Raw genomic sequence first — 27,403 nt, forward strand, 5'->3', positions numbered from 1 at the left:
TGAGATATCCAAAGCAAGCACTATCATATACTCCATATCCAACCCATTAAAACAATTTAAACTGTTAAGAAAATCTCATGGTTTTATTGTGTAATGTAGCATTGAAACATCTGAACAAATCAATATCTGGGCTGTACAGGCTGCTGTTCTTTCATTTCTTTGGGTTATAGAGCATCTTGTCAGTACATAAACAACAACCTTTTGCATTATAAATTCTTTCCGAGGCATGCTGGTACAACACAAATTTCTCTTGTCAAATGCAGCTAAGTCTAACTTCCAAACATCATGCACAAGAAACTCGTCTAGTGACAATGTAAACTCAGCAGAAGGGCAGGTCACAGGTCTTGCTTGCTCACGCTCTGCAGTGCTGCAGGTTTGTGTATGATATTTGGAATGTTCCGTGAGTGTGAATAATACCAGTAAGAGGAGAGGAGGGGAAAAAAAAAAAAAAAAGCACAGGTGCCTCGGGGTTGCCAGCTCAGCCAAAGTTGTGCAATGCTAGCCTGAACATGTCATTGGTGCAAACCCAGGCATCATTGATGTTCTTTAATAGAAATATCTGGTGGAATCCCATGATAGGATCTTCATCAGCCTGTAGGAAGAGAGGAAAAAAGTTCAAAAAGCTCTTTCTTGAGAAATGTATTCCCAAACCTCATGATAAGACAACGTTAACTAAAAAAGCTAACGTTAACAGTGATGTCACATGCAGCATAGTACCTCAAGAGACACTAATACAACCAGAAGTCCGGTTCCAAGGTGCTTTGCAAACACCTAGGGCCCAATGACACAGAAATCCTGCAACAGCATCTGAAGCTGGCATTTTCTGGAAGACTTGCAGACATCTCATTCCAGCAGCTTCACAACACTGATAAGAGCATGCCTGCCTCAGTGTTGAATCACATATTTTCTTTGGGCCTTGCTCAGGAATGAAGCATAAAACAAGGTGTTTCAAAATTAGGTTTTAGCTGCTGTACTTTGGATTGATGACAGAAGGGAGTTTCTGTAGAAGTTGGTATCACAATATTGCCTGAATGATCTAGGTAATGATCTAGGCTTTTGAAAGCTTTCCCAAAGCAGGTACAGCTGGCCAGCAACATAGTACTTCCCGTTTCCACTGTCTAGGAACAGCTCAAAGGGAGCAAAATGTTCGCTATAGCTGCAATGAGATGTTCTCAGCACAGGGAATCTTTGCAGTAGTGTCTCAACTCCTGCCTTTGACAATTCATCTAGGTGCACTAGTATAGTGCCTGCGCTGTATTTACTGTATTACTACAAAAGTAGAAAATAGTATTAGAGGGAGACTAGTTCTCCCACCTAATGTTTACCAGTCTCCTCAGAGACATCATGCAGGAATTAAAGCCTCAAAGTAACATAAATGATTCCCAAATCAGCTGAAAAAAAAAAAAAAAAAAAATCACACAACAGGATTTAATCTGAGCAGCACACAGGACCAAGCTACAAAACAGTCTTCTGATTACTGACCACAGTGTATTCAATTCAGCATTTTTGCAGGATTTTAAGCTCTATTCTTTCAGCACATGATTATTCAGCTTCTGAAATGGGGGGAAATACGTAAAAAGAAAAACCACACTGAAAAGCAGCAGCCAGAGTAGCACATGAAACAGACTGTCCAAGTGCTGAATGTTTATTCGCAATGTTCTGCTGCTGTCCACCAAGAACAGCAAATGAAAAGATGAAGAGCAAAGCAGACTACAAAATAACAAAAAAAAAAATCTTTACTTAAAAAAAGTAACATTCACATAAGTGGTAAGTTGACTGTGAAACAAGTCAGCTTGAAGGAGCAACTTGCTAAGGACATCAGTTTTATCAGAAAACAGCAAGTCTGCCAGAGCACTGGTAGGATCGAGTGCATGTAAAAGCAGCATTCAAATCTAAAACCACTACAAGGATTTCACAGTGACAACTGTCTACTAAATGAAATGGTATAGACGAAGTGCAGTTTCAGTAAGTATATGCTAATCCACAGAGGAAAAGCAAAAAGGGCCCTAGATTAGCTAGGGCCTCTCAGGAAAGTGATACTGAAATCATGATGGACAATTTTTTATTTATTTTTTTAAAACCAGCTGAGAGCTCAAAAGATGTCAAGGCAAGCACAGTGTTAGCAGTTATTGGGAAAGGAACACAGAACCAAAACCTGTAAGTAAGCAACTGCATAAATGCACAGAGAGCACCCACACATCAAATCCTGCATGCATTTCTTATTTAAAGAAATTAAAATGATACAGCAAGGAAAGGCCAGAGAAGGACAAGAAAGATGATCCAGCTACAGGGCAGTTTCCTACTCAAGAAAGTAAATTGAGTATGACTCTCTAGCTTGCAAAAGTGTGATCAGGGTGGGGAGAACAGGTGAGATAAATTACTATAAAACCATGAAGGACAAAGTGAATGAGGAAACTACTACAGCCAGAAATTAAGAAGGCAACAAGTCCAGAATTATGAGCACGTCCAAGTGTTCAGTGGACAAATGAATGAAAGAAAAATCCTCAAGCAAGGCAAGTGCCGATAAAGTCACTGTTCAACAGGCTGATGAACCGGGCAGCTTTTTTGTCACATTGATATACACCTTCTTTTGCATTAGGCAGAGGCTCCTTAACAATCGGCACAATGTGAACACAAGGAATTATGCTGATTAGACCAGCCACCCATCTAGTTCATTAGCACATATGACAGCGGTCATGCCAATTATTTCAGGGGAAGCATTATCATTATTAGATCTGTCCAGAAAAGATGCTTGCATATCCACCCTGAAGAGGTGGCCTGTGAGCTGAAACCCATGGGTTTATGCCTCTTCTAGCTTTTCCTAGGTATCAAACATAACACTTACATCCTAGTATAGTCTACTACTGCTTGATAGTTGGCAGGTTCCTGGGCATGAACGAATCTTTAAGAAAATGGAGTAGCATCAGAGAGCTGTACATTAAAGTTTGACACACGACTTTGTAAAGCATCTTATTAATGTTATCCCTTTTGACTAAGTTGGAATGAATTCATATTTGTGTCAGCTCCTTTCTATTGGCTCAGTTTAAACCAGCCAGGCAGACTCATTTCAGCATGAATCACTTCTAATCACAACCAGTAATAAGCGTTTAGTATACTCTCAGTTGCCCTATGGTCTCCTCTTCTTAGGTCACTGAGGCATCTATTGCAAGTTGCATAAGTAGTTTTCACACCAAATTTGAGCATGTCATTACTGACATGAGTACACTTTAAAAACATAACTCTGGTAAAAAAAGGAATCACCACCAGACTAGTTTTACTGTAGGTTTCCTCAATTTCTGATAAGCCTAGCTGCACTGCAGCTCTTAATCCTTTGGCTTGAAGAGAATTTCCTCCTTTCTTATGCAATTCAGGACTGGACACATGAAAAAAAAATAAAAGGGGATTCTTCCCCAAACACTTGCTGTTGTACATATGGCAAATTCCCACAATGAAGTCACACATTATTGCTTTCTTTATTCCTTTCATGTTATGTCTTCACAGCATAGAGGAACAGTATACCTTAAAACCAAGGAAAATCCTAGACTATATTTAAGGCAAATGAAATAATTTATAGACCATTCACGAAATTCTGAATATGTCCTATTAATATATAGCAAAACCCCACAGTTGAGTGACTTGAGACGCTCTAGAAGGCATAGACTAATGCTATCCCATTTTAATTTGGATCTTCATCACAGCTCAGGTAACCTCACTGAAAATCTTTACTCTTTCCACTCCCAATTTACCTATGTCCAACTCAAAATTTGCATTCCAGATGTGAGCCCAGGCTTGAAACACAGGGGCTTTATTTTTTGTGCAAAGCTTTCCTTTATGCAGTTCAAATTGTTTCATGACATCCCTGAATTAAAATAAAAATTTAAAAAGTCACAGAATCAGATTGGAAGGATCCTCTGGTTTCCAGTCCAGCCTCATGCTCATAGCAGGACTACCAGCAGCATTGCATCAGCCACAGCTTTATGGTCTTCCAGGACTCCAAGAATGGAGGTTTCACAATGTGTCCAGGCAACATTTCCCAGGGCTTCAACCTTCTTGGGGGGGCAGCGGGGGGGAACAACACAAACAACCCCCCAAAACCAACCAAACTTTCCCTTGTGTCCAATCTGAACCTCCCAAGTTATGGTTTGCAACCACTGTCCCTTGTGAACACTGTCTAGCACCACCAAGAAGAGTTTGCTTTCAGGTTGTTGGAAGTAGTCAACTACTTTCCACCTCCACTTCAGGCAGATTGCCCTCATCCACCTCCTCTCCCAGCTCAATAAGCTCAAACACTGGCAAACTTGGCAGTTTTTTGACCTTTCCAGTTTTTCTACATCCCTTCTGACCGCAAGGCTCATAACTGTAGAAACTCCTCAGCTCACAGAACCATGGGTCATGTCAGAGTATTAGATGCAACACTACTCTGTAATCGAAGTTTAGCTGCAAAACTTAGTAGGAAAACATGACTCTTCTCATCTTGTCTGGTGAGAGACGGTTTTGCTCTTTCATCAGCCCCCCCCAGCAACTGTTAATTGAACTGCAGGCTTGCAGCTATCCTTATCTCAAAGGAAAGGCTAATTACTTAAGATAGCAGGTTCTTTCAGATGTTAAGCCTCATTTAACAGGCTTTAAGCTATGCTTTAAGTGTTCAGCATGCATTACAAAAACATCCAGTGATTTTAATTGCAAATTTCCTTTCCCTTTTAAGACTAGGCAACACTGCATAACAATTATTAGTTATTCACAATTAATTCTGCAACAATCACTTCAAAATTCACACTCTCCAGGAGAGCCACAGATCTGCCACATTGCTCTGAGAACACACAAGCCACAGCCATGCTTCTCCGCAGAGCTCAACTGACAGAAGAGCGAGAAGAAAGCACTCCTTACTCAACCAGGACAGCGAGGACTGCATGGAAGAGAGGTAAGGTAGAGGGTTAAACGTTGTGGAGGGCTAGCCTGAAGACTTCGTTGGTGCACACCCAGGCACCTTGAAAACTTTTCAACAAAAAGGTTTGGTGGAAGCCTAGAACCTGGTCATCATCTGCCTAAGCATGACAGGAGAAATACGTTACTAGGTGAAGTGCACTGAAAATACTGGGTGACATTCTGGATGAACATTGACAAAGTAGCGTCACACCAAATGAAACTCAGTTCTAAAGGCTTAAACTGATGCTTACTCTTCCTAGATGAAGCAAGCAAGCATGTACCCAGACAGTGAATAGCAATAAAAACTGATAACAGAATTAGAATAACTGGAGGTATATTTATTATACCTCTGCAAAAGGATTAAAAAACAAAACCAAAAAACATTACTACCTATCCCAACATCCATTAAAGAGGATCTTTCATACGTTTACTTGTAAATATGCTTTTCAATGAAAGCGATTACTGTACTGCTTCTGCCAGCAAGTTAGATCCTCACTAGTGACATTCACCCTACTTAGATGCTCTATTACTCTCTAACATCTTCTCCAAGAAGCTGTTGTGTCTGGTCCCCTCAGTGCAGGTGATTATTCTGCTGCAAAAAGATGTTGCTTTTTTTATTTATTTACCATATCAGTACTAGCATGCCAGGCTGTAGACTGGAGCAGCACAGAGGCAGATACACATCCTGACCTTGTCACAGGGCAGTAATGATTTCAACTGACCCCAGTTAAATCCCCCTCCAGCAGGACAGGCCAAAGGCTTAAAACAACCCAAACCTGCAGGTTCACTGAAGGCATAATACTCTGGTAAAGGAAATACAGAGTTTGACAGTAATAGTCCTTGGCCCCATTACTTCTTCAGAACTACTCTTATACAGTTAAGAAGAGAGCTGAGGCTTTGTGACAATTTGGTAACAGTTCACCCCTCAGTATATGCAGGGAGAATAGAAGGTTTTTCTGCTTTGGTTTGTTTTTTTCCCCTAAAATCAAACAATATCAAAATATAATTAAGTTAGAAATACAAGATGTGCCCAGCTCACTTAAAATGAGTTTCCACTGAACTTTTGAGACCAGCAATTCAAGCAACTAAGGCCTCAGGAAATCCATTTAAATATCATTGCAAGAATGACTTCTTAGAAAGGGCACGTTACAGGTATTTTAGTATTATTTTCTTGGATTACTCTATTGAAAGCATTATGCATGCTCCTTCATTACATAAAACAACACAAGTTTTGAAAAACTGCAGAGGATTCAAAAGCATATGCATTAATTGCACTGGGCTTTGAAGAATTTGGCTCACAGTCCCATAAAAAGGATGGCTTTTCCCTTCAAACCCTGCTACTGATGGTCTCGAAAGTGCCCTTCCTTTTGCAAATTTCTCTACAGTTTTCCTCAAGACCAACAGATACGAGCTGAACAGCCACACCATTAAGGCAACCTTTAAATAAAGCTAAGTATGCAACTCCATGTTTGCGTGTTAAAGTGTACCCCATTCAATTGGAGCTATAGATGAGCCACTTGTTAAAATGCACTAACTGAACCCAGTTGTTCTCAGTTACTGTACTGTACCAAGAACAGCATTGAGATGCATTAAAATGGCTGTCAACATGTATGTATTAGCACAAGAAGTATTCTCTACATACGTCAACCAGGTTCATGTACTGGCAGAAATGGTTACTGTATGTGTCATGCTACAGACTGTTACTGATTATTTCATTTGTCCACCTGTGTAAGTATCACACCAGGCAGAAGCAAGAAGTCAAGTTCCAAGCCGACTTTGACTTTCTGGACACTTTCTCAGTGAGGAGCAGCATTCCCAGGCATTAAAATGTGATTTTTAAAGCTAAGATTGGAGATGCATACACGTGAAGAGTGGAAAAATGTTGTCTCTCCTACTAAAAATTCAGAAACAAGTTGGATTTTATCATGCCAACAGGCATACTTTAATCCAATATGCTAGTTCCAAGTACCTAGATGCACTAGCATGTGATCCCTGAATTACTCTGAGTAATTCCAGCTTGCTGAATATTCAGAGCATAAAAACAGCACAGTAAGAAATACTACTCCAAGCCACAGTATTTATAGAAAGCTCCCAGAATGCATCTACAATCCTAATGACCATACTAAAGAAGGAGAAAACCCAAAAGGTTTACAGAATCTTTAAGAACTTTTTATCTTGCCACAGGATTCAACACAATCACTGTTGCAAGCTGTGATCCACTTAACGATTGTGCAATAACCTTAAAAACATGACTGTGCAAAACTAGGTGCCGATGTGACTGGCCCAAGACATTGAGTCAAGAAGTCCCGGTGACATCATTGAGTTCTGTGCACGCCCAAGAGTAAGACAGATGAGATCAGCATGTCTGACTTCATACCTGTCCTGCAATTCAGTGCTTTCCATGGCCACATGTGGCTGTCTTTCCTCTTTCCTCAACAGAGTGTGTGCAGGTGGGATTGAGCAACAAGAAAGCTGGAAACCAACTTGCAGCTAGGAAGCAGGAGCAACTTTGATGAGAGCCAAAGCCATCTATGTTAGACTTAGAAATGGATGCAATACACTGGGAACTGCTCTTAACTGCTCAGCCCAAAACAATTAAGGAGAATAGCTAAGCAAGCAGATTCAAACATTCAGTCCTATGTTTGCTTAGTTAACAGTACAGTCAGTGGAAGTTTGAATGTTTTGATACCAGAGGTGCCATTGAGAGTTAACAGGAAAAGGAAACCTAAACAGCTTTTGTAAAGGAAACTGGGTTCAAGTAACTCTAAAGACTGGATGGCTTTAGAGTCCTGAGTTGACTGTATAGTTGGACCAATCCCTGACAAAACTAACTGTTGCTATGTAATTTCACACTTTTTAAAGAAACACTGCCCACTGTGAGCAAGTTCTGCCTACAGCTGACTTTAAATACAGGATATTTTCTGCAGATTCCAGGACAACTTCTTTCATTAATAAGTAGTCTCATTAATTTACAAGTCTGTGGCCCTAGTATATTTAGATGCAACATTTCCTCAAAGGAACAGGAGACTAGGTAAGTTTACACAGTTCAGTAGTATAACTTAAACAGCAATGTAATCATAGTACAGCTGAAAAATAATCTGACTTCTTCATAAGAATGAGCTGTTTCAACAGTGTTTGAGCTCAGAGGCAATACTCCCATTGCTGAACCAGTTTTGACTACAGAGGTACTGGACTGCATTAACACCAGGACTGTATTCTTGTGTCCTGTGACAGCAAAGAAAAAACATGGTCTTACTGAAGGGTTGTCGCTAACAAAAAAGCCTGCTAAATCATAGCTCAATGCATACATGACATCAAAAAGCACATTAAACTAGATGTGCTTATGTTGCCCAAGAACGCTGTAACGATGCTTTTAAGTGCAACATAGGAAAGGAAGTATTGATGCTTCTAGAGCCCATATCATATTTGTACACACAGTAAAAACCATGGTACTTTGCTTGGCAGGAACATACGATTGTCAAATTAAAGGTATTTTACCTACTGCTAAATATCTGAAGGGATGAGCAGTTTCTTGACAGTCTTGAACAGTAGAAGGATGACATCCCAATGCAAGCTTACCAGCGTTCCTTCCCCACCCAAGAGAGCATTTTAATGTTTTCAGATATTGGGTGATTTAGAATCCTGCAAAAATCTAAGACATAAGCATTTGTTAACCTGTAATGGAAAGAGTTTACCTTAAGCTGTCCCACTACCATACTGAGTATACAGCTGTCAGGTGTAGGTTGGTGGTCTTGTGCTGTGATGCTGTGTTGTATTTTTTGGAAAGGGAGGCTCTGCAATGGAAAGAAAGCAAAATAAGGAAATGTACAGTCATTGCATTTAACTTGGAAAACGAAGATTGAGCAAATCCAACATTATGAGGCATCAGACTATTTTGGTAGTACTGCACGGAGAGTTTTTGCAATGACACTACTCGGGCTGGGTTGATCATAGCAGTTGTTTCTCAAGCACCGAGACATTAAATATGTCACCATATACATTAAGCAGTACCTTTTCCTAGTCTAACGACACTGCCTGAAGAGCTTCAGTTCATCTACAAGCTGCAAGTTCATATGATGAAGGCACAAAGCTTCTCTGCTCCTAACAGTGTTAAAAGATTGTTTACCAGACAACTCCAAATTTGCTTCTTTGTTATAGGGGCTATGAATACAAAGGAAAGGTGGTTGACCAAGAACCAGTGTTCAGGACTCGAAATCCACATACCCACATTTCCTCTTTTTTCCTTCCTTGGTAACAGCACCTGAGGGGAACAACACAGCAACAGGCACCATCTTTGCCATGTACCAGGCCGGAGCAGGGGAAAAGGAGGAGGAAGGAGGTAGAGATCAAAAGCACACATATTGAAAAGAAAAAAGCTTTCCATGCACATGTAGCAGATGCAAGTATGTCTGGAGTTAAGTGTGCAAGGAACACATTTTGAGAAACACCAGACATTGGGGAGTAATTTCTCTTTCAACTTAAACCACATTCACATTCCAACCATGGATGACTCCAAGTGGTAAACATCAAATATCTAGGGGATCTCAGAGTCCTGTCACAGAAATACAATTTTGGCACTGTTCTATCAAAAGCTGCATTAATGCTAGATGCTTTAGAAGTGGCGGTTCAGCACGGATGGAGCTCTGAGTGACCACATGGCTGATAGCCAGAGTCCACGCACAGCACGGACAGCAGCATGTGGTCATTTAAACCTCAGGTTGTACTTTGATGCCTTTGCTTCATTTCCCTGGTTTGTTAAGAGGTTGAGGCAGACCCAAACATGTAATTTGACAAGTTCTGCATTTCACTCTAGTGGAAGGAGCCTGAACAACTTCCTGGAAGGCCTAAGTACAAGAACAGGAGACCAGAGTCCTACTGTCAAGGATGTGAAGTACAGTCTTGGCTCCACAAGCATAAGGCTCTAGGAAGAATACCAGGAAGCTAAATCCTTAAATAATAGAGAACACAGAAACTGTGGAAGGATCAGGACTTGGGGAAGCAAAGGAAGTGTATGGAACAGCCCTCTAATCAGAGGGATGCTATTCAAGAACACTCTCTAATAAAGCTTGCAGTGTTTCCTCTTGGCTGGGAGAACAATCCCAACCTACTATGAACTGCGAAGTGAGCCAACTGGTTTGTAATATGGAATAGACGTGTAGTAACAAAAAAAAAAAAAATCCAGAGCAGTCTCTTCTGAACTACCAGCAGAGTATTCTTCAGGGTCACCATCCCAAACTTGAATGTGTGAAGTGCCTGCACAGCCTGCACAAGCATAGGCTGGGACATTACACACCCTTCCTTTGACAGAAGAGTACTATGAAGCCTGGTCCCACCTCAGCACAACAACTTCTTGTTGAACAAGTCCTGCAAGAAGAGTCTCTTGAAAAGGCAGAGGGACAAAGGGAAATGAGTGTGGTTGTATCCAGAACTCAGTTTTCAGAGTGACAAGATACCAATGAGAGGTGAGACTGGGGAAAGAAGACAGGGAGGAAGGAAAGGCTTCAGAGTCAAGAGCTCTGCAAAATGGTGAGAAGGAACCAAAGACAAGGCTGGGTAAGACAGTGCCTGTTTCAAGCACCTGCTTGTCCCCGTCAGAGAAAAGGACCACAATGGTTGGCCAGCCAAATGAGCTACTCATGTGATGCAGTGGGGGAAATCCCTCTGGAAAGATTAGGGTCAGCCGATAGGAACGATCACTGATTTTTAAGATGGACAGAAGCTACCTCAAAAGGATGGTTGCTTATGGACATCCATCTGTACTGGAGAGAAGCATTTCTTGCTATGAAGAGCACAATAAAAGTGACTAACAATTGAGAAGTCGCACAACAACCAAGGCTTTTAGTGTCCTCTGACACTAAAACTTCTCTGGACTTTCACTACCAAAACCGTGGAATCCTCCCTGAAGTCAGGTGAGTGAAATTCTGTAAGAATATAGTTGAGTAGCTTAAACTCACTTCTGGCAACAACACCACCTGTCCCAGCCTCCTCCTTGATCCAGGAGATTTGTAGAACTACAGGATTATCTCAAATGCTCAAGGTAAATCACACTGCCCCCTTGATTAGGGCAGGCACTCTATCTGAAACAACTCCTAAGTCCAGCACCAATCAAGACAGAAGGAACAAGTGTCAAGTCCCACTCTGTAACAAGGTACAGGCGCACCAGTGCTGGCAAAGCAATGTCTTTACAACCTTACCCTACTGTATTAGCATCATCTGACAGAATAGGTTGAAAAGGTGCCATAGTGTTGCTGCAACACACCAGAGAACTCGCTGTAAAAGAAAATCCTCCCTCTTGGTGCTTACATTGATTAATTAGCCAGGCATTGAAGAACACAAGACTATAGAAGTGCAAAAGAATTTCAGTGTCAAACTTTCAGTGATCTGCTCAACTGACTAAGAAGCTCCAGAAGCACAGAGTAGGTGAGCACATTAAGTTGAAACAGCAAACAGAGCCCAAGTAGCTCAGTGCTGACAGAGGTATGCTGAAAGACATTAGAGTCACAGTAAGTTGATACAACCCCGTAATAAGCCATGGCAGTGGAAGGGCATGGAATAATTTTACTGCATTTCTTCCTTACTTTAAGCAGATGGATGGATACAAGTCAGAAGGAGTTACCCCTGAGGCAATATAGCATGCCTTCACTCACCAAGCAAGACTGTGCAGCAGACACATGAATCCAGAAAGTCCAACTTGCACCACAGACAGGGAAGGTAAAGATGAGTAATGCTCTGGTGGGAAAGGGGCCGATCTGCACTGGGCCAGATCCAAGGCAGCAGTCTGAGACACTGTGGCCAAGCAAATGCTTAGCTGGTTGGGTATCTAAATGGCTGCTAGCCCAGAAGTCTAAAGAACACTGAGTACACAAACAAGCAACTCTGGAGCTTGAGTATCTCCTCATCTAGAAGCGAGCAGTTGCAAGCTGTGCTATTTCTGAGGCATTTGGCCTTCTCGAAGGCAACGCAGGCACCTAAAACACAGATCCAAGGGCAAACCTCAGCCTTCACAATTAAAGATGTCCTGGATGAAAGCAGTGATTCCAAAACACAGGAACAGTAGCTGTGCAACAAGACAAGCATCCAAGTTACAAAGATTTTTCTCCTCGATGTGTAATAAAAATGGTCTATCTGCCTGATATACCATGCTCTGAGCAGAATGCCCAAGGACCTAAAGCACACCTTCCACATATCTTGCAAATGAAACAAACTTTCTAGTCTGATGACAGCTTGTAAGTACACCCAGTTTTATAACAGAAGCATGGATTTACTAAGAAAAAGATAAAACTTTTCCAAGTTTAACTAAATGAACACGGAGTTTCAGTCTCTATGTGGTAAGAAATGCTTTCCTCTCACTGCTGAAGAGGAAACACTGGTTTCAAAGTCCTGAACCATAACCGCTGATATCTGAACAGCTAACAAATGTTGCATTGAGGATAAGTCAGGTTCTCCACTGTAGAACTTATTTGCAGTTTATGTACCAGAAAACAAATTGTTCCTTGCAATAACATGTTTAGCCTCTGTGACAGGCAGATCCAAGTAACTGGTTTGCTATTGCTACTTCCTTGGCTTGCTTTAAAAGAACAAAAATACACCTTTCACTCCTCTACATCATGGGATCAGCTTATGAACTATACTTTAAAAAAAATAAATCAATAATGTCAAACGCAATTGCAGTCACAAAATAACCTTGCAAACTAACAGAGTCAATTAACATTCCACCATTAGAGCCACTAATGGCACACTCCACTACATAGAATTAAATCCCAAGTAACATTTTTCTGATGACGAAAAGTTGGAAGCACAAGTCCCATGTCCAAGAGTTTTAAACTACTGAAGTCTAACTCAAATTTTCAGAAGCAACTGATTTATAGTCTTCAGAACTGTTTCCCAAAACATTCAGTAAGTATTACAGACTTACAGATAGTTTTTCAACAATAGCTGCTTTGCCCTGGAACTGCTGTCCTTCCCACGTAAGGCATGAGGCATCAATCTGAGGGGAAAAGAAAAAAAAATCATCAACCTGCTTAGGTAACCCTTAAGCAACCCTGGTAAGAGACTTTGTTTACTTGGTATATATCCTCAGAATCCAGCTATTTAGAAACTACCTTAAAGGGAGATGGAAAAAAAACACAAAACAAAGAGCAACTGAAAAAGTTGGGAATAATCAACTAGAAATTAGACTAAATTTCATTATCATGATTCTACCAGCAAAAAAAGTTCCTGCCTTTGGATCAAAGATTGCTTTCACAAGTGAATCTAAAGGATACAAAAAAAAAAATCCTAGGGACTCAAAGTCAAGCATGGAGAGAGACAAAAGTATATGAAGAAATCTGACAAAATGAGTTGCACCACCAGTTTTTTTTTCCTCTCAGGTACTGATTTGCATATCCTACTCACACCCAGAAAAACAGAATGTGCCTCTAAAGGTTTTCTAACAGACTGCCCTGTGTGGCATGAAATGATTGAGGCCCTTCAGCCTACAAGTACTTCCAGTATACAAGGGAGGACATTCTTACCATGCTGTGTCAGGTGCAACAGCAACAAGCAAGAAACTGTCTATTCAACTTAGGATACTCTGTTTAAACCAGTCACAATATCCTATTGTTGACATAGCTCTGCCTTTTCAAATCCAGTTTTAAACCTTGGCAAATTTATTTAAGTTGGTTCCCACCAAGCTCAAATTCTGCCTGCTGCCACCTCCAAATAGTACCCTTGCCCTATACCTAATAGCTCAAGTTCTTGTGCATCCTATCACAGATGGCTATTCCTTCCACCTTTTTGAGTTTAAATACTTCCAGGAACATGATTCCCAGCTCTTTCCCATCCAGTCTTCAACTCTCACTGAAGCTCTGAATGTCTCAGCAGAAAATGGCAGATTCCAAAGAACTCCATTTGTATGCTCTCTGGTAGATTTTCCAGGCTGTTTTTGACCCACACCACATCAAAAAGCCACTTCTTTCAGCCATGCATGCTGTGCTGAACCTGTGACTGTACAACGGTCACAGCCACTCTAAAAAAGCTTCTGGTCCTCCATATATCATCAGAAGGAACTATAGTGCAGCAAGAGCCAAAAGAACAAAGAAGGGGACCAGGGCCAACAGCACAAAGCATTGCAGGGTCACAGATGCAACTGAAAGCAGTATGAAAAGCCTCTGAATACAGTCTCCTGAGTTCAGACATCCTTTTAGGATGAAATAGACTTAGATTGTGTAATCTAAAGTCACATAGCAAGTCATCTGGCCAACACCACTTGCATCATACATGACAGCAGCCCCTAACACTGATAATTTGAGAAGCCAGGTGATGGTACCAGGGAATGAGGCTATCCTGTCAGCCAATCAAATTACAGCCTTCAAATACCGAAAGCCACAAAAGCAGAGGGGACCCAGAACCTTCCTTACCAAATCCACTTCAGCAATCAGCAGGTGAGCACAGTGGTGCAGGACCATCCTGATGTTTCAAAGAGCAGCACAGGACATAAATTAAGTTGGTGAGGAAATATGCTCTTCCTGAAACACACCACAACTTCCCATTGTACCCGATTAGTGTCCGCCTGACTCTCTGCTATAGGTTACCTCCATAGCCATTTGCTGTAACAACAATCTGGGAGCAACTGCTTCAAGAACAAAAAGCAACCCCTTCTCTATCTCAAAAGCCCTACAGATGAGAAAACGGCATAAAAATAAGAAAATATTTCATTATAAGTAGTCACACACCCAAAGCAGAGTAAAGAAGTAGCTACAGCATTTTCCTGCAAAACAACCGCAGGAGGACAACCGTAAAACAAGTCTTTGACTTAGTGCTCCAACTCATGTAACTCAAGCAATTCATAGCAAAAGTGACTGGCCCAGATCCCTACCTGGAATAGGTGACAAAAGCTCAATTGACTCGGATTACAGCACTAAAGGAGGAAACTGAACCTTGTGGTGGAAGTAGCCATACAGGAATGCAAAACAAATCCAAGAGCTCCCTGCTGCGTTCCCGCATGCTGTAAAATTTGTTTGCTCCCATGGGGTCTCGGAAGGCAAAAAGCTCATCAGTAAAAGCGCATTTCTGCAGAACCTCCTCTAATTTAGACAAGTTGTGACCTTGGTGCATTTTAGCCACAAAAAACAGGGTCCCTTCCTCCATAGTTTAGGAACTCCACAAAACAATACACATCGGTGACCTGCCTAACACTTCTCCTGACTGCATTTGCATAGGTATCTCCATTGAATGATGAAAGGCAGAAAGACCCTAAGGGTGGAAAAAATCCCAGGAGTTGATTGTGTGGAAGGCCATGGTTCCAGGAATTTAAATTAGCCTGTACTTATCAGTCTTCTGAGGACTGAATGTGTTTTGGTAATTACATGACAGAAACTGCTAAGAGCCTTCCTATTTAGAGCTGTGGACTGAACACAGGCTACTTGTTTTTCTTGCTTTATAGGCTCTCTGTACACAGCTTCTTTGCCAAAATAAGGCAAAAACCTAGCAGATAGCAAATACACAACAATTCAAAGAGTAAATGCTACCAGTGCTGGAGGATACTGCTGAGGTATAAGGAGGGGTGTGGGGTGTCAGATGGTGTTCATGCAACAGTTTCAATCCTCAAGAGCTTGATGAAGCTTCATACAACTCACCCAGCAGATGAAAAACAGGATATGCTGCTAGACAGCTTGTAAGACTTGAGTGTCTTGCTGAAACGCCTCAGCCACCCAGCAGGATTCCTCACCACCAGTAATCAACTCCACAGGCAGAGCACTTTGCATGTTCTGGAGGAGTCTTCCCCCAAAACTCAAAGTTGAGTTCCTTGAGTTTGTTAGTTACAGTCTTTAATTTTAGAAACCAAATCTATTTTGCCCCAAATAAGGAGCAAAAATAAAAACATAATTTTTGAAGAAATTTAAACTGAATTTACATTTCTTTAACAAAGTCTAAATATTTAAACTGGATTCAAAATTTTAAATCTATTTTAGTGTTCTAAGGATTAATACAGTGTGAGATCCAAGAAACACCTGCAAGAACTGCTAAACACAGAGTAGGACTTAATGACATCCCACTTCAGGAGAGATCCAAGCAAGTCCACGCCTGTACATTAATGGCAAACTAAGGCTAGCGTATTTGTTTTTACGGAGAATTTCATCACAGGATTATCATCAGCCTTCTCCACTACAAGCTACTGTCTACAGTCAACCGGGGCTTTTATGAGTCTGCCTATAGATAAGGCAAACAAAGCTCAAAATAGAAGTGAAATGTAGAAGAAATGCAATAAATAAAAGTTGAGTAAGTGTGATTGCACTGACTGACATTCTGGAGTCGGGATAAAACCCACTGTCCCACTCTGTGTATTCCCACACATCAAAATAGAGAAACCTAGACAGATAATGGGAGAGAACCCCGGCCCCCTTTTTGTAGATACTTACATATATTGCTCCTAACTGAGTCCTGTCTGCATCAAAAAGCTGGTAGTAATGCTGTACGAAGCTGGACCCAATCTGCTCCCAGATAGGCTTGTCTCCCATTCTGAATCCTCACCTAAAGCTGTAAAACAAACAAACCCCCCCCCCCAAAATCAAAGAACAATCACATAAATAAGCATAGCACTTGGTTTGTGTATTAAGCACCAGTAAACACAGATCCTCTCAGCTGGCCAAAATTTTTCTTTGGAAGAAGTAGGACAAATCTCACCTCTGTATCCTAGACTTTTGTGAAATAAAAATCTTGGATACCAAGTGGTTTAATTTCTTATTATAGCATTTGGTGATTTCTAGAGCTATTTCAGTGTGAGGTCACAACTCGCGTACAAAAGTGGAGAACGAGAGCAAAAATGAGTAAGTGTTACCACCTTATATTCACATATTTCAAAAATTATACCATCTGAAAAAGTTGGCAAGCACTTGCTATTTCGACTTGATCTCATTTACTGTAAACAAATGACATGTTAATATGGATTGTCTGCAAGTGGCTTCCCCCAACTGATTTATCTATTCAGCTCCTCAGGTATGTCACCTCCCACAGGGCATTTTAAGGAAGAGCGTCCTTTCAATGCTACACAACAGGAGTTAATTCACTAGTTCTCTGCTTAACGCAAGCTTACTTTCCTCTTCTACCCTGTCACTAAGGCTGACGTATACTCGACATTTATCTTGGAACTTGTAGTAATTTCAGGATACAAACCATGATTTTTTAGAGTGGTGAGAATCTGCAGTTCCCAGTGAAGGTACTGGAAGCTCAGAAGCATCACACACTTCTGAACATGAGTCCCTCTATTGTAGAGGGATTAAACATACAGCATGTGCAGCAGCTCAGGCCCAGTCTAGAAACTATCATGCACTATCAGTACAGATGATCACTTTACCATGCCATTAAGCTTTTCAAGAAAGCACATTCATTTTTTCTTTATCTTGATCTCTCTCTGAAAGACTGAAGAATTATGCTAAAAGTCAAAACACAACAATGCTGCACTCAAAACCCACTATGCTGCATTTTAAGATCTGAGTTTACTTCAAGCAAACTAAATTATACTTGCTAAACGTCAAGATCTGACAGCCACTAGTCCCTCTTTGCAATCTCTGATCAAGAACCCTTGAGCTACAGGTCTGTATTGCACTGCGAGTCTGGAAAGGCGCGAAATTCTGTTTTAGGACACAGGATGTGACAGTTATTTTGGCTTCCTTTAGAGGTCAATTACTCACACACCTGTTTAAGGTTTGACAAATTTCTAAGAGAAGCAAGAAACATACTCCTAAGATCTCCACAGCAAGTATTACTAGGCCTAGCTTTCTGTGCGCAGTATGACAAGAAAGCTCTTTTCATATTTTAGGCTTTTGGCTGTTTGAGCTTTACGCATACAAATAGGAATTGAAATAGGTTCAAACCCTAGGCCCGAAGTTTTAAGGTTACACAAATATGGCCAGACTTACAGAACAGCAAATATCTTTTATTAGATCAATGGCATAACAGGAAGTAGCATACAAGTTTTCAGGGCAGTAAATTAAACTACCAAAGTAAAATACAAACCAAGAACAACTGCTAAGCTTAGACACCAAAACTACTTGAGGGAAAAAATTTTTGGCATCCCTGGCGCAGAGAATGTGGCAGCATGAAGAGCTGGCAAGGTGGTTCTCCCTGCTGAGAAAAGGACATTTTGTAGCCTATGAAAAGAGGAGAGGTTCAGTAGGAGGAGCTTTGGTTGTGACAACGTGCCACAAAAGTATGCCACAGACTCCACGGTTTTTGACACCCAACTGATGCTGGCTGCATGCTAGTTCTTAAGTGCACATTAGAAATTTATTTTAGTCAAGGATGAGGTAAAAAATGAACTTAAGATAGAAACATATCTATCCCGTTTTTAAACATCCTTATTTCAATATCAACCACCTAGGCAATACGGTCAACATCAAACTCAGTAACCCTGCACACTAACACAGACTAACAATTCAAAGACTTGTTGCCACATAACTAATATTTGAACTGCTCCAAAAAGATCTAAAATCTGGCATCGGTCACCATCATGTGTGCTCTACTAATACTTGCAATACAGGACCAAGTCTGAAGGAGTTTTACCCAGTGTGGTCACTCCTCTGGGAAAACAGATCACAAAACAAAAACCCATCCAAGTACAACAGGTTTAAAAAAACAAAACACATGCACACCTCGAACAACTTAAACCTACTTCTTCACAAAAGTTGTATTGATTGCACATCCACAATTGCCACATACCAGCCTAACCTGGAGCAGATGTAGAAATCAAACAACTTCAGACTGTATTAAATGATTTTATGTTGAAGGAAAACCACCCTAAAACCATCACACCAACTCCCTGGAAACTTTACTGAGGGCTGCCCACCCTGCTGTTCAGGAGGACTCTCATGTCTTGTTTGGAAACCCAGAAGTACCAGTATTTAGTTTTGAAGTCTGCTGTTTCCATTCCAGACCTGCAGGTACCTAGAGGTGTGTGGTTTGGTATAGCTGTGGTGGAGCTAACAATCAGTCCAAGTGAAAATCACTTCCATTCACTTTTTATGGATTGTCATAGCTTCAACCCCAACCCATGAACTCACATCACTATCAGATATCCTTCCTAAACATTCAAGTGCAAATCTAGTTGACAGTATCAATGTTAAACAGCCACACATCTAACATTGAGATGTAGCAGTGAACAGCAAAAACCCACCAGCTTATTCTCCTGAAGCTAAAGTATGTTAGCTACTGCTAAATGAAATCTTCCCCCCCCACACACACAATGTGTATTTACCCTTAGCAGCTCACTGTACCATCATACCTATCCAAGATCAAGCTGTATGCTAGCACTGCACCTTGTTCAGACCCAGAGGCTTTCAGCTCCTCAAGGCACAACAGCCTCACTCAAGCACCAGATGCCTTCTGGTCAATCCTGACACCGTGAGAAAGCCTTTGAGACTGCAAGAAATTAAGGAATTCTTATTTTAAACACAGAAAGCAGTATTATGGTTTCTAAAACTAAAAATTAGTATGCTAGCTTACTATTTCCTTCTAAAAAAAAAGAATTTGTATTTTGGCAGGTAAAAAACCATTAAATAATAATTTAAAAAAATCAGTATAAATTTGACCAGTTACAATGTTGATTTTGCCCGAAGTGAGAATCAAACTAAAAAATAAAAAAAAAAGCTGCTGAAATTAATGATCCTTGATTTTTTTTTTTTTGTCACAACCTTGCTCTTTTTCCTGTGCCATTCATATATGGTTTTGCTGAACACTCTCACCCTCCCTGGAAAGGTTTTTTATTTTCCTTTTCTGATTTGGCACCTTTTCCTCCATGCTGTCTTATGTTTTCTGCTTGTCATCACAGATGTAAGAAGCTTAGAGATGTACCTAAAGAAAGAACAAGATAGGAATGATCTTCTGTGTCATGAAGCCCAGTCCCATTCAATGAGATATAACCCATATAAGATTGTATTGATACATTTATCAGGCTGTTTTAACGAGGTAAATGTAATATAAAAGGCTTTTAAGATCTATTCCAAAGCTAAGAACAATGCACATGTTCTGATGTCGTCAAACACTAGGACAACACAGATGTACCTCAGAGCCATCCAGCCAAATCTATCCATGGTTCACTCAAAGTTGGGGTTACAGAGGCAAGAATATTCAGTTAATATTAAGCCAGATAAAAGAAGTTTCAATAAGCTAGAAAGCACGTAAGATGTGGCACACCTGTCCTTTTAAAGGAACCTGCTGAAAATTACCACCGTGTAAGTGTAATACTGGATATTCCACCTTAATTCCCCGTGGAAAAGGAGATAGTTTCCTTTAGCTAATTAATTTTCTTTCCTTTGTCACTTCAAACCAAACCTACCTCATCACATGCACTTAAAAACATCACAGTCCATTTGATTAACAGCTTCTTTGCAGAAGCACAGCAACAAAGCTGAGCTACCAACACAGAGTATAATACTTTTACTCACATTACTCACTCAATTTCTTGGAATCTGCTCATATTAGAGAATTTATCCCCACCTCAAATACCACCCAGCAGCCAGTGCTCAAGCTGAAACCCAATACAGTGCACAAAAGCTGCAGCTGCCAGCAACTCTCTCTTCAACAGGTATATGCTGACACTGCAGAACTGGGATCATGGCTCCACATGGGACTTTTCCAGTGACATCTAAATCAAATTTTCCAATGCCTTTGCCAGGCCGCACACCGACACATCCTGAAGTGTAAACTCCGGCCCTCTACACGTCTCACCACACTTCCTACAAACCTCATCCTACAAGGTACCATGGTATCCCCAGTATCTTCATCCCATGTTCATCCCTTGGCCTGGCACTGCCACTGCTGCACAACACCTTGGGGTACACAGTGTCCCTGAATGCACAGCAAAGCTCCCGTGTTCAACATCCCACAGCACAGGAAAGGGAGTTCATACCCCAAACCATGCAGAACTTCCCAGTTCCCCACATCACCAGGCTTTCCTACATGCAGTCACAGACTCCCAACATCAGCAGGACTTCCACAGGGCCCCACAATCCCAGCAGCCTAGCCTGCACAGTCTATACTGCCCAGTGCTTCTGTTGCTCCTCAACCTTGCAAAATCATCCAAGGGTACACTACACCCCAAAGCCTCTCTCCCCCGTTCCCCACAGGTTCCTCCAGCTTGTTGTGTCCTGTGCCACCAGCCACGCTAGCCCAGGAGGGAGACAGCTGCCTGAATTAAGCTCCCCCCTCATCTGCTTTGGCACATGGCGCATGGCACCAGTATCACATGAAGCTGCATGACCCAGGGAGCAGTAGCACCAAAAAGGAAGATGCATCAAGCTACGAGACAGAGGAGAACTGGAAGGGAACAGAGCCTTCACATTGGCCACGAGCAACCCTGAATTAGACTAGGCTTACACTGGCCTCAGGCAACAGGTTTTCTGTCCACAAAATCCAGAAACACAGAATCTTTCCCATTGCCTGTCACTGCTTAGGTGTTCCTATCTACACTCATCCCTCTTCCTTCTCTGCCTTAACTCTGGGCATGAGGATCAGCACAAACACACCAAGACTGCCTATAACTCCCAAGGGGAACACAGTCCTTAAGAGACCCATTTCTGCAGAAGGTCTGGGTGAAACCTCTTCCTATTGCTTCCTTCGACAAAGAAGAAACCACGAAACAACCTGGAGACAATTCTCTGTCAGCATGTTGCAGCACAAAGTCCATCCTTCTGCTCAAGTGGCATCACCAGAGCTACTCAGAGTTGTAACTTGAGGAAAAGCCACCTTTTTACTTGGCAGAAGCAGAGTCACCTGCTGACAGACAAATAAGCACCAGTGACATTTGGAACAGGTGAGGTGGTGTCACATCTCTGCAGTATGGAGAAAGACCAAATAATTGTTTCAACTAGCAGTTATGTTTACTGCATTATCAGACATAGACATATGTAAGTTTACTGCTATCAATTTAAAAAATTAAATCTTTTTGAATTCATGCATGGCAGACCTGCACTTCTATAAGAATCCTACGTTTTCTGAAAATGTCAATAAAAACTAGTATGAGCAATAGTAAAGTATAACATAAATTGCTAAAGAAGGTGGTCTCCCAGGGATTGCCACATTTAAAAAGCAAGCTGTATTCAAAGAATCAATGAACAACCATCACAGGCAAATAAACTCAGTAAAGACTTTCTGCAGAACATCAAGAAAGAAAACACAGAATTTAAGAGGAAAAACCTCCAACCAATACATTCTAACATGCTGGTGGAGAAAAAGAATGCCATCTATTATCAAGTTACGACTACGCTTATTCCGAAAGTAATCAGACCATAAATAAACCATGCTCTCTGGATATTAGAGCTGGCCCCACACACCACAGCACCAAAGTTAAACTCTGTTAAGATCGCATTCAAGCTTGTTTTCTGGAAGGCTTGAAAAATCAGTGTAACAAGAGAGCACCAATGCTCCTTTTAAATTGGTGCTATTGGTCCAGGGGTACATGTGAATCCATGGCAAACATGATTTAGACCAACAGTTGCTGCACCCTTCACTACTGATTAACAAGAGTAAATAAGGACAACGAAAGAGCTCTCAGTTGTTTCAGTTCCTGTTATTCATGCAATTTCTACCATGCATGTATTTTTGATAGCTCAGATTAAAGAGTGAGCACTTTAGACTGCAGTAAAAAAACCCACAAAGTAAAGCAGCAAACCATTTTTAGACTGTTTTTCCTTTAATCTCTTTTCTATTGCCACTAAAACTTACGAAGATAGGAGCGTCTCCTGTGCACGCTTTCTAGGAATACAATGGAACCAGCATCGCCAGACCAGTTAATCTTCTCTCAAACAGATCTATTCAACTACAAGAATCACTTGATAACAGGTCATCATCTTCCTTTAGCAAAGGCATACACTCTCAACAGAAGAAAATATGCAAATTATCACAGAATAATTCAGGTTGTAAGGGACCTCCCTCCAGCTCAAAGCAGGGTCATCTAGGAGATCAGACCAGGTTGCCCACGCCTTTATCCACTTCGACCCCAAAAAGCTCTGATAATGGAGGCTACATAACCTCTGTGAGCAAACCGTTCCAATGCTTGACCATCCTCACGCAGAGGGCAGGTCTCCCGCATCCAACCAGAATCCCTTCTGTTCCAGTTTATGCTCCTTGTCTCCTGTCCTCCCACCAAGTACCCCTGTGAAAAAGCCTGGCTCCATTTTCCTGATAATGGCCTGACAGATATCGGAGGCTACAATTAAGCCCCACTCAAGCCTTCTCTTCTCTAGGCTAAACAAGCCCAGGCCAGGCAGAACGCACATGAACACAGGGACGATGAAATACTAGAACTTACTTGGGGATCATACATCATCAGTCATTTATCTTAAACACACTGTACCTCCTTCTGATAAATTCCAATTTAGTGGTCCATCTTTCTCCATTTGAAAACCTATTAAATTTCCAGTTGAGGAGCAAATTTATGCATTCAAAGACCGAAAGAAAGAAGTGCTTCTCTCAGGTATCTCCACAGTAGCTGACTGATCCATGGAGGTTAACAATCTGAAAATTACTGCTCCAGGCCAATCAGAAATTATTGATTTCAACAGAGACCTTCACCTAGTAATTGCTATGGGCTGTGCTGTGCCAGAAATTACATTATTCTAAATACGCTTTCAGATCTAAAAATAATTAAGTCTAGGTATGTGAACAGTGGAAGGATGGAAAGGGAGAAAGGGGAAGAGTGACAAGGTACAGACTGTTTCTTTCTGAAAAATATGGAAAATAAATTGACTTTCCCCTTCTCAGTCTTTTCATTCATGAATGAAATTAATTTCAAATTAATGCAGGGATTATGCCAACCTGAAGTATATTTTTTTGGTTACAGATGTCAGCAAGTACAAGGCCACTAATAAACAAAACATATGGGGAGGACTCTGGAAAAGCTTTCACTGTGCCTACAGCTTGATGCTTATCCTATCTGCAACCTGCCAACCCAACAGAGTCACAAAGTGTCAGTCAAGATGACTTTCAAATATACAGACATATATTATAGTACATATAATTGGAGAGGAAGACATAATGTTTTGTTGTTAAGCAATAGCCACAATGCTACACATCTGCCATTTTTTCCACAGTATTCTTTATGCAAGCCAAAAACTGAATTCAAGTTTACAAGGCTGAAGTCACATTTCTTTTCCCCAGGATGAACCCAAGACAGCTCAGTTTTAAAGTAACAGAGGAGGCACTGGGGAACTGGAGGGGAGAACTACTGCAACCCATTTTTCTTTACCTTATAGTAACATTTAATCTCCAAGAAACAGCAGAATATAAGATATTTCTACCCATCTGTCTCTGACTATCACGACAACTGTTTCAGGTTAAGAGAAAATTAGGAGCTGATTTTTAAGTTACGGAAGCAAAGACACCATACTTCAGTTATAATCTGTTCTTCTCTATCAAATCATTACTTAAAACTTAACCAGGTTCATTCACAAACTCAGTAGCAAAATAATATTCAGTATTAATTTTTATTCTAAATAGAACTTCTACCAACAACTGCAATTTGACCATTGCAAGTTTTCCTGTGGTTCACAACTGAAGTTTGGCACATTCGAAAACAATCACTGTAGCATGTTTGTCAAAGTGGCCAGTTGTGTAAGTAACAGCCCTGAATTAGCACAAAGGTAGTCACCCCTAAAAACGTAACTCTAGGTACCTTGGTGCAGTGCTAAATGCAAGAGGGCCAAGATAACATTGCTATTTTGCAATATATTACCCCATAATTTTAGGTTTAGCCACAGCATTCCTCTATTATTAACTGGCGGCATTCAAAATATGGAAAATTTTCTCCGACATGCTCCACAATCTGCAAGCTTTTCATGTGTGTAAGCAAGGCTTGTTATACCTCACCTCCACACAATTGGTATTAAGTCTTTGGTTAAGCTCCACATATCCAAGATACACCTGGAAAAAACAAAACCACTGAAACTTTTCCTACAGTATCTACCTATCTTACACTTCCAAAACCGCACATTTTCCCTCCTGCTACTTCCTTTTTTCCCCACTTGCAACACACAATAGTCCTTCTTCCAGAAACATGGTATGTAAGCACACAAATTGGTCATATGCAAATATGAATATCAAAACTGTCTGTGAAGCCACAATATCTACTAGTTTTAAAACAACTGAAAGAAATCATACTTACAATGTTACCAGCTATTTGTATATATTGCAATCCTTACACAAAACATACTCCATGCCATCACTAACTAGACAACCCTATTATTAGTAACAGAGACAAAAGAAATCCCAGCAGAGAACTGCAGAAAGTTGTTACCATTTGCATTTTTCTAAAGAACTGAACAAATACAGATGTTAAAGCAAATATATTTCAAATCATCTACCAAATAACTTGCAATCTTTTAGAGAAGAACATGAAATAATAATTAGGACCCCAATGGGAAAATAGTTAAATAGTCCAAAAGTGAGCCAAAATATCACTGCACTTTAAATCAGATTATGTGTTTCACTGATAATGATACTAAATACAGTAATTTCTCTACTTCTATGTGGAGATCTGTGAAATGCCTTTTTTTTTTGTTGCCGCTAAAAGAAAACTTAAAAGTCACTACACACAAACACAGAAAGCACTGCTTGAAGACAATTTCCCCCAGAAAAAGAGAAATCAAAAGAGTATCAACTTGAGAAGGCGGCTGATTAAGGAATCAGATTTAACTTACAAGCAACAGTTCTGCAACCGATTCCTATTCAAGCATTTACCTGGGCTTTGTTCCAGTTCGACTGCAATACAATGCGTATGCCACAAATCCAACTCTAAAAGACACATTTACACTGGAAATGATGGACCTCAAATGAGAACGAACAGTTAAAGTATTATTACAGCCTGCCTTAGACAGGTAGTTAAATTTAAATTGCAAGAACAGCATCTTTGGGACTTAATATCTTCAGAGAGCCATCTCATATTAACAAAATGCAACATACGCTCCTTGCTACTGTAAATTTGTGCAGGTTTTGATTGGTTTTAAAGCTAAATGTGACAACAGCTATGGAGGCGGATGGAAAAAAATCATTCCTTGTAGAATTACACTGGAAACCGGCAACTCAAAGGAAAAAACTAGACGGCTACAGCAGACTGCCGAGCACATGCACTTTTGCTAGTTTTACTCCAAGGAAGCTCTATGTGACAAAGTGATTCAACCAGGTCAGATTAACTTCAGCCCTCGCACAACCTTCTGGCAAGGCAGTAATACAGTAAGAACATCAAAATCACTCGAGGCAGAAAGCATACTCAGGGCACCTTTCACGCTGCACAAACCATCTCCTTGCGGCTCCAAGAGTTCACCCCCTCTACCTCTCCTGCCTGCGATACCAAACCATTGCAAAGCAAGGCAGAGGCACGGCGGGGCGCCGGGCTCGGTGCCGAGAAGTCCCGGTGCCTCAGACCGTGACGGCGGCAAAGCCTTGAGCACCCGGGAGCAGTCAGCAGGGACAGCACTCCCGGGAAGAGCCGGCTGCTGCCGCAGGCTGGCTACGCCGGTGCTCCGGCGAGGCTGAGGAGCAGCTGCCTTCACCTCCCGACTACCTACCGGCCAAGGGATCTGCTCCCTAAGCCTGTGGCCCGGGCTCACCCCGGCCGAGGCCCCTCGCTCCCCCCAGCCGCCCGGAGGAGCTGGGCCGGGGGCCTTCCATTCCCCCTCCGCCCACACGCGGGGCCCCGCCGAGCCGCGCCCGGCCTCCACCCCCCACCCCCCCCCAGCCCCGGGCAGAGCCGCCGGCAGCAGCGGCGGCTCGGCTCCCTCAGCCGGTAACCGCGGGCGCCGGGCCCCGGCCGCCGCCCCTCGGGGACCGCGCTGCCGGCGCCTCAAAGACGGGGAAGGTCAGGGCGGCTCCGGCCGCCGGCTCCCGCCCAGCCCGGCCCGGCCCGGCCCGGCCCGCGGCTGCCGGCAGCGCCCCGCGGCAGGGCCGGGGCCGGACCACGGGGCCGCAGCCGGCGAACGCGGGAGCGGGGGTGGGGGGGGTGGGGGCGGCGCCATAGGCCGGCCCGCAGGCGACCCGGGCCCGGGCCCGCTCCCGCCGCCCCGCCGGGGACCCGCCGCCACCGCCCCGCCCCCCCGCACTCACCCCGCAGCTCCCACTATGGCGGCGACGGCACCGTACGCGGCGCGAACCCCCTCAGCCTCTGTCGCTCGCGCTCCCCGCCCCGCCCCACCCCGCCTCGCCCCGCCGGCCCCGCCCCGCGGCACGCCGGGACAGCGAGTCCCGCTGGCCGCTGGAGCGCGCACTGGGAGGGTCGTGGAGGACTACAACTCCCGACGTGCACCGCGCCGCTGTCCGCGGTGGCTCATTTGAATGAAGGGAAGAGGACCGCGCATCACCGACCCCGCAGGCGGTGCCCCGGAGCACTGTGGGATAGTGGCGGAGCGTGGAGTGGCGGGGGAGGGGAAGCCGAGCACCCTCTCCCGCCTCAGCGCGGCTCTCTCGCCCCGAGGCCGCCGCTCGGTGTTCCCAGTCAGGGCCCCGCGGC

At 42.4% G+C, this 27,403-nt stretch overlaps 1 protein-coding gene across 1 annotated transcript; it reads right to left on the reverse strand.

Annotated features, from left to right (window-relative positions):
- Positions 1–55: 55 nt before the first annotated feature.
- Positions 56–27,095, reverse strand: NUTF2 (nuclear transport factor 2). Its single transcript, XM_052795804.1, has 5 exons — positions 27,001–27,095; positions 16,326–16,443; positions 12,842–12,913; positions 8,622–8,720; positions 56–592 (listed from the first exon to the last, which is right to left on the reverse strand). The coding sequence occupies exons 2-5, from the start codon at positions 16,422–16,424 to the stop codon at positions 479–481; spliced, it is 384 nt and encodes a 127-aa protein (XP_052651764.1). The 5' UTR covers positions 16,425–16,443; positions 27,001–27,095; the 3' UTR covers positions 56–478.
- Between the last annotated feature and the right edge of the window lie 308 nt (positions 27,096–27,403).

This window comes from Harpia harpyja, chromosome 9 (assembly GCF_026419915.1).
Source record: "Harpia harpyja isolate bHarHar1 chromosome 9, bHarHar1 primary haplotype, whole genome shotgun sequence".
Taxonomy (NCBI): Eukaryota; Metazoa; Chordata; class Aves; order Accipitriformes; family Accipitridae; genus Harpia; species Harpia harpyja.